Below are 22,500 nucleotides of genomic sequence, written 5' to 3'. Positions count from 1 at the left end.
CACATACAGCATGGACACAAATGGATCCTAAATGACCTCTACATACACACTCCCAGATCAGGCTGTAGTATGTAGGCACTGAGCTTTGGCCTTCCCTTCTCTCTCTTCCTAAATGTCTGCATTTGGTCGTGGATCTCTGATTCCCATAGCTCGCCCCTACACGCTGTCTGAGATCATCACCATAGGGATCGTTGCCGCGGTGCTGGTGGTGGCCGTGTTGGGCGCCGTGGTGGCGTGTGCGGTGCGGGCGCGCTCCTACAGCTCCGAGGCCCTGGAGCCGCTGCTCGGCGAGCAGTTCCGCCGCTACTCGGAGGACGAGAGACGAGTGGACAAGATCCAGTCGGTGGTCTGAGGGGGTCAGGGAGGTCGTCTGTGTTCTGCTTTTTTAATTATTATTCCTAAACCCCCTTTGGGGAAATAAAGTTATACTGGTTTTAATACTCGTCTCTCAGCTTTCCTGTGTGTGTGTGTTTTGTGTGTGTGTACTGTATGTGTGTGAGTGTGTGTATGAAAGAAAAGTTAAAGACTAATGCTTTTGCTTTGTAGTATTTTATGTTTTTAGAACATGGTCATTTGCTCTCTGAATTCACAGTATCCTATGAACGTACACTTTTCATGGCGTCTGCGTACACATGCCAAATCTCGTTTCTATGAGCGGAAAGAAGCAGCAGCATATGGCCGCTTGTGTGAACATGGTAAAAACATCAGAGGCTGCAGCTGGGCTGCTCTCCCACTACTACAAAGAGCCCCATTTGCATGTCTTTGAGCTTGCGGCATACAGTAAGTGGAGGCCTGGGACCAGGAGGAGTGGACTGCTGGGTTGCCTAGCAGCAGTGTGCTGCTCCTCAGCCAGGAGAGAAGGGCCACGCTGGACTGAGGGGTACTTCATCACAGAGCCATGGAGCTGATGAGGCTACTCTGAAATCTCTGAAAAACAGGTATAGGTCTATATGACAACACAGCCATTCTATCAATTCTCATTTATCAGCCATTCTATCAATTATGACTTCCTGTAGTATCTTACTTTACTTACTTACTTACTACTTTAAATACTTGGTAAGGATCTGGGTCCAGTGACGAGTCCATACAAAATATCTGATCATGTTGCTTGTCATCAACATGACGTGATTACACAGGATTTTGGTGCAAACAGTTCTGGCTTGGCCGCTCCCAATCTGTAGAGTCCCTGATGATTACAGAAGCACAGTGATCCCTGGCCATGACCCTGGCAATGACCACTGGGCCAGCTTGAGTCCAACCCCTGCTGTACCATGTGCTCTTCACTAAGCAATCTGGGCCAGTGCAGCTCACTGTGGCTGAGTTCAAACGTATCCAATGCATTACACACTAGGTGGCAGTATTGCATTTCAAGAAAGCTGTTATGTGGGTAGTCTACATCAGTGGTTCTTAAACTGGGGGTCGCCAAAAGTTTTGGAGGGGTCGCCAAATGATTTGGATTAAAGACGTTTTTCCTAAAGGTTTTTAGTCAAAGGCTGCCATTGACATAATGCCTCTGGTGTTTACACAGCCTACCTATGAGAGAAGACATTTTCTGCCTTTGCTTACAATGCCCATATCGCAACATTTCAAAACCAAATTCCGCCAATTAGAGAGAAGGGGGGCGTGAGACTTGGCCCATGTTTTTTGGGGGGTCGCCAGCAGTGGGTAATCGGGAGAATCGGGAGAATTCCCGGTGGGCCGCTTCACTTTTGGGCCGGTCGAGGGAAAAATATTGGCATTTGTCACGTTAATCTATCTTCTCTTAAAGTTGGCTACACACGTTCGCATTCTCTGCCTAACACCACAGCCTCTGCATGGGTTGTTCTCCACTCCCAAGAAGAGTTAATTGGTTGGGTCCATATAGCCCGTCTTTCCTAAATGGTTTCTCAGATACCAGCCGGGCCGGCCCTACCGTAGTGATAAGCGTCAGGGAGGATGGATGGTAGAAAGATGCCATGAAGGACTGAAAAGGCCTGGTAAAAAAGACGAAAAGTATTGGAGGGAATTGCTGCCAAATGTGCCATGCTTCCAATTTTTTTTGAAGAGGATAGACATAAGTGGCAACTGGTAAAGAGAGATAGCCATGATTATAATGGCGTAATTGGGCTAATAACCTACTGGACGTTGTAGCGTTGTCAACCTATTCGCAAGTAACATATTAAATGAATTAAAATATTAGCATTTTGGTATCATCCAATATTATGCAAATATTGATAACAAAACTCAAGCTTGATCTGTGTATGCAGTAGCCTATAGGCCTAAAAACAAAAGTAGCCTGAGCAGCAGATCAGCCAGTCCCCCGCTGAAAATGATGAGCCCGAAATTAACTATGACTATAGGGACAAGTAGAAAGGATAATAGAGTTAACCATATGAATTAAAGTTATTTTATGGAAGAAAGAACAGTAGGCTATGACAGCAGTAGGCTACATGATCAACCTATATGGCTTGTTTGCTCAGAAGTGGGTGTAGTAAAGGAGCAAATCACCAAACAACAACATGATAGCTGACCCATGCAGAAAAAAAACATGTAAACAATACAGTAGTTCAATATGCCTCTTAGTGGAATTGTGGGATACATTTCAAATGCTTTATTTCTTCCTTCCTGTTTTTGTTAACTTATCAACCTATCCTTGTGGAATATTAGCCTATAATAAAAACTACAGGATAGTAAGAGCTGAAATGTTGCCTTATTTATCCAATTTCCACCACCACTAAAAAAGTGGGCCGGTCTTGGGCCTGAAACTCCCGGGCTGAAAAGTGTCCCCACTCCGGCCCTGGTCCCCAGACAAAAAGTGTAAGAACCACTGATCTACATTCTAGCATTAAATTATGGTGAGTTGGATAAATACATTTTAATGTCTTGTAGAACATGACAAAGAACTGGCATAATGTAACAAAAACTGGGATTCAGGTGATATGGTCTTGAATTTCCCCTTGGGGATCAATAAAGTATCTATCTATCTGGTCATGACTCATGGGGACATGATAATGATATCAGTGATGTGATTATATAAATTGTCAATCAGGTTTGCACAAACTTCATACATGTGGTAATTTTAAAACATGGTCTACCACTACAATGAAGTAATCTGAAATGACTGCATGTGTTTCACAATATTTCAGCTTGTAGGCTGAATAATAATAAAAAAAGAAAGAATGAAAAAAGAAAAGCTGCATCTAGTGATGGTTGGGTTGGACATACAATGTTTATCATTACAGTATCGTGAAGGCTATATTTAGAGAAGAAAACCTCCTTGAGACATGTTGTTTCTTTCCTTAATATTTCGTTTACAAAATTAGGCTATATGAACGCACATGATGATGGGTTTGGAATTTGCTTTCAGAATAACCTGACTTTTGGTCGTCAAAAAAAAAAAGATCCTGTTGTTCACAATCAGCCAAACCACACACGTATTTGCATTTTGGGAGGGTGCGCGCGCTTCAGAGAAACTTTGGTCTCACGGGACATGATCAGCTTGCATGAGACGTATCGCCCCGGGCTACCCGGGGGCTTTCTCCATTGATCTTCTACGCCGCCAAGCGGACAACAATACTGTTCACGCTCCATTTGGTTTAATATACAGACATAAGGGAAGTCGCGGGATTCCGCCACTGTGTGTGTGCTCCAACTGGCATCTGCAAGGGATGGCCACCGGATGATGAAGTGGGCTAACATGAATCCCCGGTTTGTCGCCGCTGTCTATTCGCTGTTTACTTTCTCCATATTGGGATCTCTGTGCAGCGACGCTTCCTCGTTTATCCAGCCGTTCAATGACTGCATTCACAGCAGAGGGAAGACCGGATTCTACCAGGGCTCCGTGGATGTTACCGAGTCTGGAGGAAAATGCATGAACTGGAGCGAGGTACCCGGAGTTATCAGTCGGTATCCGGGCAAAGGTCTTGGGGACCACACTTTCTGCCGGAACCCAGACGGCAGAATCCGACCATGGTGCTTCTTCAGAAACGACAGAGGAAGAATAGACTGGGGCTACTGCGATTGTAAACAAGGTAAGAAAAGGTACAGTCATATAATTGACCTGATAGTTAAACTAAACCCCACTATAAACGAAACTAGAAGTCCTGCATCATGCCCTGCATCCTGTGTCCGACAGATAGAACGCACATGACAAGTTCAGACACATCTGACCTTAGCTTACTGAGGTAAGTCTGAGGTGAAGGAATGCATAATAATTAACCAGCGGCCCAAGTGAGGAAGTTTCCTTTCAAACCAGCAGACAAACATAGGCTACAAGCACATATGCTACACTAAAGTCAGTCAGAAGCACGTTGATGTCGAAGCACAAATGGTTTAGGCCCGAATAGCCTACAGAATTCCACTGAATGAATTGTCCGTGCCTGAAGACATGCTTTTAAAGAAATGATAATCTTGTCTGATCACACAGACTAAATCTGCCAGAATGGTTTCACTGAAGGAATCAGGTGGTCGGTGATCCAAATAGCAGGAGAGGAAGGGGGATTGTGAACCCAGTTTCAGTTTGAATCCCTCCAACCAAATGGCATACATACTGAGATAAGCAGACGCTTGCGGACGGGACCGGGTATTTTTAGCGCGATCAACTGGTAGTGTAAGGAGGATACATAGTTATTGCCTGCTCAGCAAGATCACAGCAATGGCTGTCTTTAAAGTGCAGGCTGTGTTTCCGTCTCCTCAAATGCAAGGTCAACATAAGCTCAAAACTCACAAATTGCACGTTTATTTTATATTATATTATATTATATTATATTATATTATATTATATTATATTGTATTGTATTATATTATATTATATTATATTATATTCTATTATTAAAACACACATATTATATTGTTGTGTGACTATTGATTTTTGGTCGTTTAGGTGGCAATATTATATCTTTCATTTGTTCTGCTGAAAGATATAATATTCAGAATACACAAATTCATGATTTGTGTATTCTGAAATTAATGTATACAGAATATTCTTATTAGGATGTTAAGATTGTATGCATTAAGATGACCTGGTGACTGGAAAGAGACATGGGTAACAGAATTGAGAGAGAAAGTAAGAAATAAAGAAAGAAAGAAAGAGACAAAGAAAGAAAGAAAGAATGTGTGTAAGTGTAGGCATTTTTGACCCAGGACGCCTAAAATTCTCCCTTGAAACCTGTCTCTCTCACACACACACACACACACACACACATAGAGAGAGAGAGTGGGGAGAGAGTTAGAGAGTACAGTATAGTACATACAATATAGTTGATTACTAAAGCAAAGTACTCTGAAAAATGAGTTATCAGGTAACCTCCTTGACGAAACCCTCTCTATATTTGCTTTTCACTATTGTCATTCGTTCCAGTACAGAGACATGAAGTGTCTATAAGTCCACTGTGACAGTTTGAAAACAGGGGCATTTCTCACCAGCAGAGCACTATGTTCATTAATAATATCTCTTTCTCTGCTTCACTCTCTCATTCAGATTGAAATAGACTTGGTCAAATAGACCATCTTCAAAAAGTCGGTCAAAAAGACAGTTTATGAAATGCACATGATGCTGTGTGTGTGTGTGTGTGTGTGTGTGTGTGTGTGTGTGTGTGTGTGTGTGTGTGTGTGTGTGTGTGTGTGTGTGTGTGTGTATGTGTGTGTGTGTGTGTGTGTGTATGTGTGCTACAGGCTCAGTGCGTCTGCAGGGAGGCAGGTCTCGTCTGGAGGGTGCAGTGGAGGTGTATCTGAATGGAGTGTGGGGTTCCATCTGCAGCAACAGCTGGGATGACCGGGATGCATCCGTGGTCTGCAAACAGCTGGGCCAGGGGTAGGATATTCAACACATACACACACGCGCACACTCTCTCACACACACACACACACACACACACACACACACACACACACACACACACACACACACACACACACACTCGGACCGACACATACACACATGCATGCGGGGGAAAAAAGTCACAGAGACAGGAATTGAGAAAGGGTGAGAAAGAAAGTGTTTTTTCCAGTGTTCGCGCATCATGTGATCATGTGGGTCTTATAGGCATGACTGAGTCAGACCTAACAGCTTTCTCTCATCAGTTTACGCCGTTCACATCACTTAGAGATGACTGAAAACACTCAGGCTCACCAACCCAATGTGTGTGGGTGTGCCTTTGGATATTGCTGAAGAGTTGGGAAGTAAAGAGATGAATTCCTGAGGCCACATGTTGCCCATACATTTCAGCCCACTTCACAAAACAACCATTGTGAGTCCAATAATCTCATGCCCCTGTGTGTGTGTGAGAATGTGACAGCTGTGTGTGCGTATGGACGTGCGTGTGTATGTGTGTCTGTAAAAGAGAGGAAGAGATGTCATTTACTTGAAGGTATTTGACTCTGGGGTCAAAGGTTAATTTCCAACCCCTCTGCGGTAGAACACATGTTAGACTGACAAGTGTGTGTAGAACTGAGAAGTGAGAGTAGTGTTTGTGTGTCTGTGGGGAGCAAAAGCTGCCCTGAGTGTATGACACATATGTGTTTCTGTGTTGAATCACCTACAGTGATGTCTGTGTATGTGTTTATGTCTGTGTGTGTGTGTGTGTGTGTGTGTGTATGTGTGTGTGTGTGTGTATGTGTGTGTGTGTGTGTGTGTGTGCATGTCTGTCTGTGTCTGTGTGTGTGTGTGGGGGGGTGGGGTGGGGGGGTTGGGGGGTGTTTCTGTGGGTGTGTGTGTTTCTATGGCATAATTGCAGGCTGTCCAAAAGTGATAGCTGTCAGGCTGTCACATGATCCATCAGACCTTTCCGAGACCTCAGTTGGAGCATGCTCAGTAATGACCTCGGGGCCGGAGGACTGTCATCAGGAGATAGATGTGTGTGCGTGTCAAAGATCAGAGACCTGCGCTCTCACAGCAAATCAAATGTTCCACAGTGCACACACACATTGGAGCTCACATGTGCTTAAGCACTCTCTCTCTCTCTCTCTCTCTCTCTCACACACACACACACACACATACACACATATACACACACACACACGCAGAACACACACACACAAACAGAGAGAAAGAGAGAGGGAGAGAGAGAGGGAGAGTCTGCATTTAGAGTGATATGGAAAACATTGTTTGGATGGAAACATTTTTAGGTCCAATAATCCCGTGGGTCCATTAAGGAGAAATGGCTTGCATAGACAATAAAGAACACACATGGCTGAGTATTGTGTGGGGCAGTAGAGGCTACTGAGAACTTCTGGGCTGTGCTGTAGGTGCTTTTGGGTTATTTAGAGTTCAGGGAAGAAGATGCAGTTGGGACGTGTCCTGGGCTCAAAAGACTCTACTGTTCTATCAAAGTAAAAGAGAGAAAGAGAGATGTTCTTCCTTGTCTTTTCAGAGTCTTCCTCTGTTTTTTTCCCTTTCTGTTAATCCCTCTTTTGTGCAGCTTGAAGGGGATGGCACGAGCGAGTGCTCTCTCACGGCTGGGCTTCTCCGCGGTGCACTGGCAGGTGGTGGAATGTTCCGGAGAGGAAGGGGATCTTCTGGAGTGCCCAAAGACCGTGTGGAACGGCGGCCAGTGCGGTCAGAAACAGGCTGCAGCGGTCACCTGCAGACCACAGGAGGGTAGGCGGAGAACACACTGCTCGTGCACACATGCACATACACACATGCACACACGCACACTGCAGCTTCACAGTAACAGATAGCACAAGCTCACAATGAAGCTCACAATGAAGTTGAATTAAATATATCTTCTTCAAAAATATCTTTCTTAAAAGTAACCCAATACTGCATGAGGCCATGTAATGAGATTTATCAGTAGAATGCATTGATTGATTACTGTAGAAAGTACAGCAAAGACATAATTGTTATTTATTTAACTGCATTGGGCTAGGACTAGAGCACAGTAGGAACAGGAATAACAGAAAGCTTTTACTAGGCCCTTCTTTGTTGCTACAAGTATCATTAACATTGTTGGATAGCAGTCTATTGTCATGTTTCATTTCTTGTGTGTGTGTGTGTGTGTGTGAAGAGGATTCCGGGTTTGTGCCCGTGCGTTTGTCTGGCGACAGCTCCCCGTATGAGGGTCGAGTGGAGGTGTACCACGCCGGGCAGTGGGGCACAGTATGTGATGACCAGTGGGACGATAGCGATGCAGAAGTGGTGTGCAGACAACTGGGCCTTGGGTGAGACACACACACACACACACACACACACAGACACAGACACACACACGCACGCACGCACGCACGCACGCACACCACACAGAGGAGAGGAGAGATAGAGAGAGAGGGAGGTAGAGGAGAGGAGAGAGAGAGAGGGAGGCAGAAGAGAGATAGATAGAGAGAGGGAGGTAGAGGAGAGAGAGAGAGAGAGAGAGAGAGAGAGAGAGAGGGAGGCAGAGGAGAGATAGAGAGAGAGAGAGAGGGAGGTAGAGGAACGTGCGTATGGAGAGCGGACGCAGGAAGGAGATGACTATGTGGGCGTTATTGTCATAAAACGCAGACTGAAAAATGTGAGGCATTTTCCCTGTGAAGCGCTGGTGACATGAGTGCAGTGTTTTGCGCTGTAGAAGAGAGAGAGAGAGAGAGAGAGAGAGAGAGAGAGAGAGAGAGAGAGAGAGAGATAGAGAGGGACACTGGGAGGAGTGATGGATGGATGGAGAGTGTGCTTTGTGTGAATCAAGAGTATTGTTCTCCTCCGCCTCAAAAACATCTGACAGGACAGATGGGGAAAAGACGTGCGCTGTTTCAATCACCAAAGATGAATGTGTGAAACGGCCACCCACAAACACCTGAAAATGACCTCTGTCTACAGCAGGTGTGAGGTCAAGAAGGACAGAGGAACACACACTCTCTCTCTCTCTCTCTCTCTCTCTCTCGCTCTCTCTCTCTCTCTCTCCTCTCTCTCTCACACACACAACCACACACACACAAACACACACACATGCACAAAACAGTGCCAGATTCTCTCATTTGATTACTTTTAATGAAAGATTTTTCTCATTCATTAAGCAGTTCATTAAAGCTTGAATAGATACTAGGTTGCATTTGGCAGTGGAACTCTTGCAGTCATAATTGTCATCACAACCTGCTTATCTGCTGGTGTGTGTGTGGTGTGTGTGTGTGTGTGTGTGTGTGTGTGTGTGTGTGTGTGTGTGTGTGTGTGTGTGTGTGTGTGTGTGTGTGTGTGTGTGTGTGTGTTATGTAGAGGTATGGCTCGGGCGTGGGTGGGGGCGCACTTTGGGCCAGGCTCTGGGTCCGTGGTGCTGGATGAGGTGCGCTGTACGGGGAACGAGCTCTCCATCGAGCAGTGTCCCAAAAACGCCTGGGGGGAGCACAACTGTGCCCACAGTGAAGACGCCGGGGTGTCCTGCACCCCACCCACAGGTAGGGGACCAACACACACACTCTCTCACACTCCACACACACACACACAGAACAACACCAGCCACCACCATCATCACATCTCCCTCCCATCTATCCATCTTTCTGAAGATGCTTTGCCTTATGGTACTAGTCTTGGCACAAAGGACAAGTCCACTCTAAAGCTTATAGGAATGCACTGCATAGTGCCATGTTGTGAACGAATACACCCAATAGTCCCAGTGGGTCCCAGACTGGCCCTGTAGGCTCCCTCAGTACTGGGCTGAGTGGTGGTGATGTAGGCTCCCTCAGTACTGGGCTGAGTGGTGGTGATGTAGGCTCCCTCAGTCTCAGTACTGGGCTGAGTGGTGGTGATGTAGGCTCCCTCAGTACTGGGGTTAGCCTGGTGTGGGGAGCTGGTGGAGATTGGTGAGGTTCCCACAGTCTGCCTGCCTGATGAGGTGGAGGTTGTGGGGGTGGGGGTGGGTGTGGGGGTGGGGGTATGTATGGCTGGTTGATGGATGGTTACAGGGCCTCCTCTCAGTGCTCCTACAGCAGTTAAAGCAAATCACTGGCTTGTTTCATGTCTGAATGTCCCCCTGAGAGGAGGGCTTTTCCATTTCTTCCACTAAGGATCATTAAGGAACATGAATACTCAGACTCAGTGCCATGTTTTGATTTTAAGATGATACCTTAGAGTACCTCTCCCTCTCTCTCTCTCTCTCCCTCTCTCTTTCTCTCCTCTCTCTCCCTGTCTTTCCCCGCAGATGGCTCAGTGCGTCTGGTGGGAGGTGTGGGAGGCTTCGAGGGCCGGCTGGAGGTGCATTATGGGGGCAAGTGGGGCACGGTTTGTGATGACGGCTGGACTGACACAAACTCACAGGTGGTCTGCAGGCAACTAGGCTACAGGTACACACACGCACACACACACACACACTCTCTCTCTCTCTTCCACACAGATACACACACACACACACACACACACACTCTCTCTCTTCCACACAGATGCACACACACACACACACACACACACACACACACACACACACACACACACACTCTCTCTCTTCCACACAGATACACACACATACACACACACACACACACACACACACACAAACACACACACACACACAAACACACACACACATACACACACACACATACACACATACACACTCACAGTACATACACATACACACTAATGAATAATTTGTTCTGGTGTCGAATTGGTTGTCAGTGTTTTAACAGCGAATTTCATGCAACATTTGGATATATTTGAATTGCCCCAGTTAATTTGAGCATGTGGTATTGATCAGGAACTGATCACTCATCTCAAATGAGAGCATGTTATTGATTATTTGAACTATTTGCTGTTGATGATTTGAGTGTTTTGATATTGCTGATGCGTTGGACAGGTCTGGAGAGAGCGTGTCGTCGGCGAGGTTCGGTGCGTCTGCAGGAGTCATTCTGCTGGACGACGTGAGCTGCTCAGGGAAGGAGCCGGCCCTGGGTCACTGCACCAAGAGGGAGTGGCTCAGACACGACTGCACGCACACAGAGGACGTGGCCATCAGCTGTAACCCAGAGCGCACGGGACCTGGAGTGCCCACCAGTAAGCTCACTCACACACACACACACGCCTCTGCACACATACACACACGCTACATGGGCATATACACACACACACGCTACATTGGGCATATACACACACACGCTACATGGGCATACACACACACACACGCTACATGGGCATATTCCTGAGACCCATCCAAGTGTTGTCTGTGCACATGCCTGTGTTTGTGTGCACTGTATGTCTAGCTCTATTACTGTAACATCCATAAAGTGCCTGTCTGCTTTGTGTTTTTGATTCTGTAAGGTGTGTGTGTGTTGCTATGGCAATGTTGGTGCACCTGTGTTGAATGTTTTAGTCTTTAAGACTAGTCTACTATCTACACACACACACACACACACACACACACACACACACACACACACACACACACACACACACACACCTGTTGTGTGTGCTGTATGCACCTGGGGTGAATAGCACACGTGTGTATATGAAAACTGTAATCCTAATGGCCTGTACACCAGCAGTGCTGATATGATCCTGAGCACTCCTGTGGCAGGAATCCAAAGATGACTAATGCTGCTGTAAGAACTACATGACACATATGCTATGACCAAGCCTTGCAAACCTAATCTGTTATGTTTGTAGAGAGCTTTCTTTCTTTCTGTCTCTCTCTCTCTCTCTCTCTCTCTTGCTGTCTCTTTTGGAATCACTTGTGAAAAATGCATTTTTACACATTTCATGAGACAAATGAAACAGACCATCACTGTACTTACTGTAAAACCTGTGTAGTACACAATACCTTGAAGCAAGTAAGGGACAATGGCCTGATGTGCCCTGATGAAATGAACGCAAAGCAGAGTAGAGTTTCCTCACCAAGTCCACTAATTCCATATCAGGACACCTCAAGGGCTTATTCCTGCTTATCCCCCAGCTGCCCCTCCATGTATGCATTATGTTTATAGATAGTCATCCATTCATAGCTTTAGAAGTTTAAAAGAAAAAGTTTTAAAATACTTTTGTTTGTTTCTTTGGTTACTGACAGTGATAGCAGTGGTAGTTAGCTTGGTTATTTAAAGGATAATTCTGGTATTTAGCACTAACCACTCGGTGAGTTGCACAGTTTTGAAAACGAACGTTAAAACGTTGTTTTAGGACATGTTTGAGCATGCCTGTAGGCAGCCACTCTGACTAGTCAAAGGCGATTCAAAAAGGGTCAGAAAAGTCGAGACAGGACCAATCATCAAAATGTCGGTGTCCACCACTCTAGTTCATACAAAACAAACCAGAAAAGGGACTCATAGTGCTAAATACCGGAATTTTCCTTTATGCAATAAGCCCTGAGAAGCCGTAGGTTACACAGATTTTACAACTGCTAAGGGGCGTTGTTAGGTCGAGTGGCTTATTGCTTTTGTAAAACTGTTGCTATGAATACCTAGCAAAGTTTCATAAAGTAAAGGCACAGCAACGAGAAATGTAACGATTTAAACATAGATAATCACCAAGAATATATTTCCTCTATCTGAATGGTTGCCAAGCAACGTCGAGACGCAGCTACTTTAACTTTTGTGTGAAGTTATGGTAGCACAGTAATGTAGAACAAAATGCGGTCAAGGTGTATGTTTATGCTGCATTTTACAACGGCAACAAACGCGATTCAGCCAATCACAATCAAGAACCGGAACTATCAGTTTTAGAAAGTTGATTCTATTGTTGCAAAGCCTGCTTCCTAGTTCAACCATTGTTTATTTGGTTGTTATAGTTACCATTCAAAAGAGCATTAAAATGAAAGGTGGACTAAACTTTTTACCAGATTTACTTAATAGGTGTCCCGATATACAGAATTAATAGCCCCCCTACAGCCAAACAGAAAAGAGTGTTTCTTGTCTCTGGGGCATAAACTAAATAACACTGTCCTGCTTTGGTATCGGTGGTCCTACCCCAGCAGCTCACACATGTCAGCATTGTTATCCCATTACTCACTGATCTCAGGCCTGTAGGGAAGTGGGAGTGGGAGCCACTGCTAAGGCCCAGGTCTCTCCTGACACACGTCTCATAAAGACACACTTCTGCCCCCCTCGCTCCATCAGGCTGGGGGCTTTTGCCCCCCTCGCTCCATCAGGCTGGGGGTTCTGCCCCCCTCGCTCCGTCAGGCTGGGGGCTTTTGCCCCCCTCGCTCCGTCAGGCTGGGGGTTCTGCCCCCCTCGCTCCGTCAGGCTGGGGGCTTTTGCCCCCCTCGCTCCATCAGGCTGGGGGCTTTTGCCCCCCTCGCTCCGTCAGGCTGGGGGTTCTGCCCCCCTCGCTCCGTCAGGCTGGGGGCTTTTGCCCCCCTCGCTCCATCAGGCTGGGGTATTTTCCGCTGGCCGGCAGGGTTACAGCTCCTCAAGATTTGTAGGAGCAGCGAGCGTCTTGAAAGGGAGTCGTGAGGAGTGGCCCAGCAGGGGATGGAGCCGATAGCCACATTAGTGCGCAGCAGGTTAGAGTGAGTCACAACACGTCACCATAAGGATCACAGCTGCCAGCCCATTTATCGGCTTTGGATGCCATTTGAATGGATTTTAAGAGTGACCGCTGAAACGTTTGATTTAATCGGACCTGCAGACCAGACACGTTTCCGGATGAGAATGACGATTCCATATGCGTCCACTTGCACCCTCACTTCATTCACTCACATACTCATATCGCATATTGTACCGTATATGCACCGGAACTCACTCTCATATCGCATATTGTACCGTATATGCACTGGAACTCACTCTCATATCGCATATTGTACCGTATATGCACTGGAACTCACACTAATGTCACAGCCAACCCTTCACTTAAGTCCAGCTCCAGAAAGCTCATAAATGCAGGATGAGCCCCATGTATGCTACGACCTGGCTTAGAAGCAACGCATGCCCATAGCCACTTTCACAATGTGTCACTCCTTCACACAGTGCATGCCCATAGCACTTTCACCATGTGTCACTCCTTCACACAGTGCATGCCCTTTCTCAGTGCGCACACTTACAAAAACAACATGCCTGCACATAGATATGAAGACAATCTGTCACTCACACAGAGGCAGGCAGTATACCCTTACAGAAACTAAACACACATGCATATTCTCTAACTCCTTAGAGATGCATAGGGTGGCCTGCAGACGCTAGAGTGTGTGTGTGACTGATGAATGACTTGACCACAGTTACGTCGTCTGCACACTAACCTGTTTCCAAGTGTGTGTGTGTGTGTGTGTGTTTGTGTGTGTGTGTGTGTGTGTGTGTGTGTGTGTGTGTGTGTGTGTGAGAGAGAGAGAGAGAGAGAGAGAGAGAGAGTGACTTGCAAGGAATTGATTATGATGTTTGGGGGGGTCTGTGCAGTATCTGGCTTGTAAGGATGAGGTCATATCTTTGTATATCTTTGTGTGTGTGTGTGTGTGTGTGTGTGTGTGTGTGTGTGTGGTTTTGTGTGTGGTTTGTGTGGAGAAGGGAATGTGTGTGTATATGAAGTGCTTATGTGTGTGCATGAGCACTCCTGTGTGTGTGTGTGTGTGTGTGTGTGTGTGTGTGTGTGTGTGTGTGTGTGTGTGTGTGTGTGTGTCTGCGTGTGTGTGTCTGCGTGTGGTGTGTCTGCGTGTGTGTGAGAGAGAGGGGGGAGAAGAAACAAAAGAAGGTGAAAGACAGAAAGGGAGAGAGAGAGAGAGAGAGAGAGAGAGAGAGGAGAGAGAGAGGGAGAGGGAGGAGAGAGAGAGAGAGAGGAGGAGAGAGAGAGAGAGGAGAGAGAGGAGAGAGAGAGGAGAGAGAGGAGAGAGAGAGAGGAGAGAGAGAGAGAGAGAGAGGAGAGAGAGAGAGAGAGAGAGAGGAGAGAGAGTGTTACTGATGTTACTGATCCCTTTAGGTCCATCCAAATTCCCAGCCGATCTAGTTCTGTTTAGTTTTGGAGAAAACCTTTGCCACTTTGAAGCTAAATACCACTTACACACTCACATACGTTATGTGCACACGCACACACACACATATACAACACACACACACACATGCACGCACAGTCGCACACGCAAGCACACACACACACACACATACACACACATACACACACACACACACACACACACACACAAATACACACACACACACACACATTACTGTATTATTATGACTGGTACTACGCATATAGGTTTTTGTCAGTGTTTCCCCAGGGCCATATGAAACTTTTGAAGCTCATGAAAAATATGATGCTTGCCCATGTTTCCAGGAGCAAAAGCATCATGTGGGTTAATGCTGATTGATTGATTTACTGTCTCTACCGTCGGAGGACATAAAAGCTTAAAAAAGCAATTAAGGGAACATGCTACAGTACATATGGCTGCTTGTCAGGCAGGGCAAAGGTTACAAGTAACACACCCATTTACATTTCAGTACATGTTTGTCACATGTTTGTTACTGCAACCCGCGTTATGGGTTCAAGTTTTTTATGGCACTGAAGTTGCATAGTACTTCTCATAAACTAGAAATGCAATTTTCATGCACTATAATAGCTAAGGTGTAATGTTGACATTGCACTGTTTCTACAGTATAAAGATGGTGTGTGTGTGTGTGTGTGTGTGTGTGTGTGTCATGTATTTGTGTTTGTCATGCCTGAGTATGTTTATAAAGTTCAGTATAAACTGTAAAACATGTATCCACCGTTTCTAAATACAGATTCAGGAAATTAATTATGGTCTTTTATCAGACTAATGAGAGAACACAGCAATAAACACAGAACACATTTTCATTATGAAGAAAGTGAACAACAAGATTAATTAGTGGAATAAGTGTGTGTGTGTTGTGTGTGTGTGTGTGTGAACACTCCCCTGGGCGCTGGTTTGGAGACAAATTGAATTGTTATGGCTGAGAATTCACTCTGATCTGCAAAACACATTTAGTCCCTTCCTACTGCCCGTGCGTGCGTGCACACACACACACACACACACACACACACACACACACACACACACACACACACACATACCTACACACACACACACACACACACACTTAGTGATCACTGTTCATTAATTTAACATTAGTAAGATAATTTCATTAGGCTCCTAAATGATTAATGTTAATGCAAAATTACATGAGTTGTGTGTGTGTCACACTGGCACAGACACTGTACTTTTTTGGCCTAAGTGAGCGTGTGGTGTGTGTGTGTGTGTGTGTGTGTGTGTGTGTGGTGTGTGTGTGTGTGTGTGTGTGTGTGTGTGAGAGAGTTATTATCCATTACGCATCAGAGGAAGCAAGTGCAAAGCAGACTTCCTCAGGTAGAAATCAAACACCTGACACACACCCACACCTACCCCATCTGTTTTCATCATAGCCATATTTTTACAGCTGTACACGTTTATATATACTGTCTGTGTGTGTGTGTGTGTGTGTGTGTGTGTGTGTGTGTGTGTGTGTGTGTGTGTGTGTGTGTGTATGAAAGGTCCTAATTTGTACTAGATAACAGAATTGTGTGTTTTTTGTCTTTTTGCAAATGAATATGGAAGTATATTTATATATGTACTGTGTGTGTGTGTGTGTGTGTGTGTGTGTGTGTGTGTGTGCAGGTTTGCCAATTCGTCTGGTCGGTGGTGAGAATGTGTATGAGGGGCGGGTGGAGATCTTGGTGGGCAGCCAGTGGGGAACCATCTGTGATGACGGCTGGACAGACAGAGACGCTGAGGTGGTGTGCAGGCAACTTGGGCACAGGTAACACACACGCACGCACAGGTAACACACACACACGCACGCAGGCACGGGTAACACACACACACACGCACGCACGCAATACGAAAACACACACACACACACACACACACACACACACACACACACACACACACACACATACACACACACACACACACACCTGACCAAACCAACCCATGCTCCTGAGTGGAAACATATACAGGTGTACGTTGTGTCCTGCATTCGATTAGAATCATACACTGATGATATGTTGATCTGATAACATTACTATATACGTAAATAGCAGTGTTTCTCAAAGTGTGGTCCGGGGACCGCTGGTGGTCCGCAAGCTATCCCAAGTGGTCCGCAAGCAGACGTGGTAAAATATAATATAGATGAGTTGTTTGCAATATTGAACCAACTTGTATGTAAATTCAAACATTTCTGCAACATGCCTATGTATGCTACGGCAGTTTAAATCATATGAATCCTCTGACACAATAAGCACGGTGAGGCCTATTGTGTAATATACTAAGGGGGAGAAAAGGGGTTGGGATGTATTGAAGTCAGCCACCCTTATGGTTCCTTCCCTCTCAGTAGTACTTCTCCAGTATTACTTCTCTCTCTCTCTCTCTCTTCCTCTCTCTCTCTCTCTCTCTCTCTCATCCTCTCCCTCTCTCTCTCTCTCTCTCTCTCTTCCTCTCTCCCTCTCTTCCTCTCCCTCTCTCTCTTCCTCCTCTCTCTCTCTCTCTCTCTCTTCCTCTCTCTCTCTCGTCCTCTCCCTCTCTCTCTTCCTCCCTCTCTCTCTCTCTCTCTCTCTCTTGTCCTCTCTCTCTCTCTCTCTCTCTCTCGTCCTCTCTCTCTCTTCCTCTCTCTCTCTCTCTCTCTCTTCCTCTCTCTCTCTCTCTCGTCCTCTCCCTCTCTCTCTCTTCCTCCCCCCCTCTCTCTCTCTCTCTCTCGTCCTCTCTCTCTTTCTCTCTCTCTCTCTTCCTCTCTCTCATACATCTGGAAGACATAAGGATGAGAGAGACCATTAAAAAGAGACCTTTGTAGAGCCTTAAAGCTCCAACATTACAGCTGTGTAAGTGTGTGTGTGTGTGTGTGCGTGTGTGTGTGTGTGGTGTGTGTGTGTGCGTGTGTTTGTGCATGTGTGTGTGTGTGTGTGTGTGTGTGTGTGTGTGTGTGTGTGTGTGTGTGTGTGTGTGCTCACAAGTTTGCTTGCAATTCCTTCAGCTTTTAATTCAATACTTGTCAGGAACTTTTCAAAATCAAAATATTGGCTCATATTTTTTGAGAGGGCTGTTATGTAAAAGACAAAGATGTGTTTGTGGTTTTGTAGCTTTGGACACTTGGCTCATATGGGTTTTGAGTTTTGAGTGTCAAATGTAGGACTAGACTTGATGTATTTGCAAAGCGCTCTGTGCAGTGTCAAGTCATCTTACAGCACCAGTGCTTCTACCAGAGATCCATCAACTCTAATTGTCAGCCACATGCAGTGGAATGAATGGTGAAAATCATTTTTGATTTAAAAAAAAACATCTTATGGATCATTTTTGATTGGACTAGTAGAAAGATAAATGTTTCCAAAATAGCACTAGATAGAAAGTGAAGAACACAGACATGTGGAGTACATTGTCACATGCCAGATCATTAGCCTGTCCAGACAGAGTTAGGGGGAGTGAGCAGGCCGAAGCGACCCTCACACCGTAATCTAGTTTCAGCTGCTCGGGGCTTAGCACTCTATAAGAGACATCCAACCCCAACTAAAGTATTTCTGTTCACACACACACACACACACACACACACACACACACACACACACACACACACACACACACACACACACACACACACACACACACACACTAGGGAGGTCATTGATAGAGTTGAGAGGTTAGGCTGTGATGGTGTAGCTGATAGACTGAGAGAGGGAGGCCTCCTCAGAGGGTTTCTTGGTTGTTTTTGCTCCTATCTGTCACTCCAATCACCGGACATTGGCTTTGCTCCTGTGGCTCTGTGTGCACAGACACATGCACAGCATTTTCGGACAGGTCATTAAGGTGTGTGTGTGTGTGTGTGTGTGTGTGTGTGTGATGCCATATTTTCACATATAACTATTTCTGAAAGAATTACAATAGCACAATGCATTCTGTGTTTGATCAGACAACCTGCATATACTTCATATATTAACATACTTCTATCAATGTTTGGATCTGTAAATGATTCCCCTGTGTTAAGATCCAAATAAAAGCATTCAAATGTGTGTGTGTGTGTGTGTGTGTCTGTGTGTGTTTGTGTGTGTGTGTGTGTGTGTGTGTGTCCATTTGCAGTGGTCTGGCTAAGGCTCGCACCATGGCATACTTTGGTGAAGGCGAAGGCCCCATCCATGTGGACAACATCAAATGTACGGGGGTGGAGAGATCTCTGGCTGACTGCATCAAGCAGCCCTTTGGCATGCACAACTGTCGCCACAGCGAAGATGCTGGAGTTATCTGTAACTATGGGCAACCGCATGAGGGAGTGCTGTCGGAGGTGAAGGGTGAGGTCACACACAGGAACTGTTGAGCTGAGGAGGCACACTTGATAGATGAGCTTGTTTACTTGAAAAAAGGAGCACTTTCTCGTAAAATCATTTCACTTAATTTAATAAGAGTTTGGCTTATTTTATTATTGGATTATTAAGTGCCATCATGAAATCAAGCAAATGTGGCTGCCAGTGTGCAAATTTGACTTAAATTTGATTAAAACTAATAACTCTTATTACATTTAGTCGTAATTATCTTACGAGAGAGCGCTAGGTAAGTCTATTTATGCTAAAAACCATACCAAAATAGATTTTTTGATCTCAATATAATATTAATAACACTTGGTAGGATTTTATTTTTTGCCGTGTATATGGTGTTGGAATAACAATGAGCCTAATACAGATTGTGGATCCCACAGCAGGCTTTGCAGATGGCCAGATGCTAATGCTTCAGAACAGACATGTGTTGATAGGGATCCCCTTCTGTAAACCAGAGAAGATCTCAGCGTAAATATCTCATCCCTGATGTTTGTGTTCAGATCAAACTGCTGTTTATAGTCCTGGGGCATGGAAAACAACATAAACAAACAAATCCCATGCTCTGTTAAACTCTAACGTTGGGTTAGAACTACAGATGAGGAAGAAAGGACCTTTGTGTAGGGAAAGGAAAGAAAAACAATACTATCTGATTGAAGTGAAGACGTGTGCTGTGCATGTGTGAGTGTACAGGCCTAGATGTGATAGCAGTACAGTGTGTGAAAACACTTACACCATATGCCTTTGCATTTATTCAGCCACATATTATGCACACACACACCATAGCCTCTGTTATATACACTGGCACTCTGTCTCTCTTTCACACACACACACACACACACACACACACACACACACACACACACACACTCTCACACACACACACACACACAGGCGAGACAACTGTTGAGTCTGGTTCTTTTTGTAGACAGGCTGTGGTAACTGCAGGTATCAGTTCATTGCTCTGGGCTAGAGAACAGGATTTATTTTTCTTATCAATTTATTTAATAACTCAATAAAACACATCACAGCAGCCTGCTAAATCCATTATGAACCCTGTCCATTTTAAAAGGCCAAAACACATAGACACACACACACACACAGCTTGCTGTATGTCTTATGTGAAGTTTGTGTCCTCCTCTCGTAGAGTCTGCAGCTGCAGTGTGTGGTCTCCGGCCAGCCCATACGCGCCAGAAGAGGATCATTGGAGGCCAGAACTCCTTAAGGTGCTCTATCTCCCACCGTGGACCAGATGGAACACGCTACACTCACCACGACAGCCTCTCACACACACACACACACATGCATGGCCTCTCACACCCACACACACATGCATGGCCTCTCTCACACACACATGCATGGCCTCTCACACACACACAAACACACACATTCATGACCTCTCTCACACACACATGCATGGCCTCTCACACACACACACACATGCATGGCCTCTCTCTCACACACACACACACACGCCTGGCCTGACAGTATCTGACAGTGTTATGTAAACAGCAGTGGGAAGGTCCCAGTGGGGTCAACCTCTTCACATAAGTTATCCCGACTGCAGTTAGCCTGCGTGCAGATTCATTAGGACAAGCACCTTAATGGGAAACCGGAGGAAAGGCTGGGCAGCTGAGCCAATGGAGGAACTGAAATCTCACCCTCACCCTTCACATGCTGTGCCTGGCACACCTGTAGGGTCAATTCAATACATTCAATCAGTGGAGGCCATCTTTGTACTAGGTAAAGTAAATACAGGAATAGAAAATAAGAAAATAAAAAGTGTATTGATAAGAATGATAAAGACCTCATAAGTTCACATCACCCCGCTGCTCATCCAGCTACACTGGCTACTTATGGCCGCTCGCATCAAATTCAAGTCTCTAATGCTTGTTTACAAAGTAGTCTCCAGTTCTGCTCCCACCTACTTAAATGCCCTCATACAGACATCCGCTACCTCCAGACCGCTGCGCTCCTCAGATGAGCGACGTCTAGCCCTGCCACCGGTACGCTCAGGCCAATCCAAACTTTTCTCATCCGTTGTTCCTCGCTGGTGGAATGCACTGCCAGTTGCTACTAGACATCCCTCTTCATCTTCAAAAAGCTCCTGAAGACCCAGCTCTTCAGAGAACATCTTATTTATCTTCAGCTTATTTATAAGAATGAATAGGCATGTTCAGATGTATATTGGATGCCTGACAATTGGTTGGCACGGGAGTTGACGGTAGTTTAAAGAGTTGTTAAACTGACTGTCTGCCTGAACTAAGACCTAAGAACTGGAGTGAGTTTGCTCAAGGCAGAAACAGAGCACATATACAGACCGAAAGCGAATATATATGTGTGTGTGTGTGTGTGTGTGTGTGTGTGTGTGTGTGTGTGTGTGTGTGTGTGTGTGTGTGTGTGTGTGTGTGTGTGTGTGTGTGTTTGGTGTTGGTGGTGTGGTGTGTGTGTGTGTGGCTGTGTGTGTGGTGTGGGGGGTGGGGTGCAGCAGGGGATCCAGAGTGGTGTGTGTAAGAAATGTGTTTCTAATGAAAGTGTGGGCTTGTGTCTCAGAATATGGGAAAATCCCTCAGCACCCTCTATCAACAGTTTACTCTGCCTACACTTACACTCCCCTATCTCTTTTTCCCCAACACCCCCACCAACAGAGAATCTGTGTGTGTGTGTGTGTGTAATGTTTTTATGTACGCGTGTTCATTGAGGTGTATGTTTTAATACAGTTATGCACGTATGTGTGTGTGTGTGTGTGTGTTGTTTATATTTGTATATAAGTATATTTTTGGGCTTTTATGCCTTTAATTTGATAGGACAGTGGAGATTGACAGGAAGTGAGTGGGAGAGAGAGCAGGGGTGGGATCCGGAAAGGACCACGGGGCGGGAATCGAAACCTGGTCACCAGCGTACGGTGCAGGTGCCCCAGCCAGTTGCGCCACAGCTGGGGCCGTATATTTGTATTTCTGTTCGTATATGTGTGTGTTGAGGTATGTGTGTACGTATGTATATGTGTGTGTTGAGGTATGTATGTACGTATATGTGTGTGTTGAGGTATGTGTGTACGTATGTATATGTGTGTGTTGAGGTATGTATGTACGTATATGTGTGTGTTGAGGTATGTGTGTATGTATATGTGTGTGTTGAGGTATGTGTGTATGTATATGTGTGTGTTGAGGTATGTGTGTATGTGTTTGTGTGTGGTAGGGGGGGCTGGCCGTGGCAGGCTGCTATCCGTTTGCGTGGCTCTCAGTCAGATGGACGCCTCGTCTGTGGAGCTACTCTCATCAACAGCTGCTGGGCGCTGACCGCTGCACACTGTTTTAAGAGGTAAATGCTGTCTACACATACTCAGGACTCTC

General features: G+C 45.6%; 2 protein-coding genes across 3 annotated transcripts in view; both read left to right on the top strand.

The window, feature by feature from the left end:
• Window positions 1-443, top strand: part of tyrp1b (tyrosinase-related protein 1b) — a 6,503-nt gene extending 6,060 nt beyond the window's left edge. Inside the window, exon 8 of the mRNA XM_042097520.1 lies at window positions 150-443. Within this exon, the coding sequence (XP_041953454.1) occupies window positions 150-352 (203 nt within the window). The 3' untranslated portion in view covers window positions 353-443. The remainder of the gene's footprint in view (window positions 1-149) is intronic.
• A 2,991-nt stretch (window positions 444-3,434) lies between these two features.
• prss12 (serine protease 12) overlaps window positions 3,435-22,500 on the top strand; it is a 42,404-nt gene continuing 23,338 nt past the window's right edge. For both annotated transcript variants that reach the window (XR_006034589.1, XM_042106918.1), the window contains exons 1-11: window positions 3,435-4,010; window positions 5,653-5,791; window positions 7,398-7,576; window positions 7,986-8,139; window positions 9,164-9,342; window positions 10,086-10,227; window positions 10,737-10,933; window positions 16,467-16,608; window positions 18,918-19,126; window positions 20,295-20,373; window positions 22,346-22,468. Coding sequence is in view for 1 of the 2 variants with exons in the window: in XM_042106918.1 (XP_041962852.1) it covers window positions 3,659-4,010; window positions 5,653-5,791; window positions 7,398-7,576; window positions 7,986-8,139; window positions 9,164-9,342; window positions 10,086-10,227; window positions 10,737-10,933; window positions 16,467-16,608; window positions 18,918-19,126; window positions 20,295-20,373; window positions 22,346-22,468 (1,895 nt within the window). In the remaining variant the exon portion in view is untranslated. The remainder of the gene's footprint in view (window positions 4,011-5,652; window positions 5,792-7,397; window positions 7,577-7,985; window positions 8,140-9,163; window positions 9,343-10,085; window positions 10,228-10,736; window positions 10,934-16,466; window positions 16,609-18,917; window positions 19,127-20,294; window positions 20,374-22,345; window positions 22,469-22,500) is intronic.

This window comes from Alosa sapidissima, chromosome 1 (assembly GCF_018492685.1).
Source record: "Alosa sapidissima isolate fAloSap1 chromosome 1, fAloSap1.pri, whole genome shotgun sequence".
Classification (NCBI taxonomy): Eukaryota; Metazoa; Chordata; class Actinopteri; order Clupeiformes; family Clupeidae; genus Alosa; species Alosa sapidissima.
This window is presented reverse-complemented; position numbering and strand designations above follow the sequence as displayed.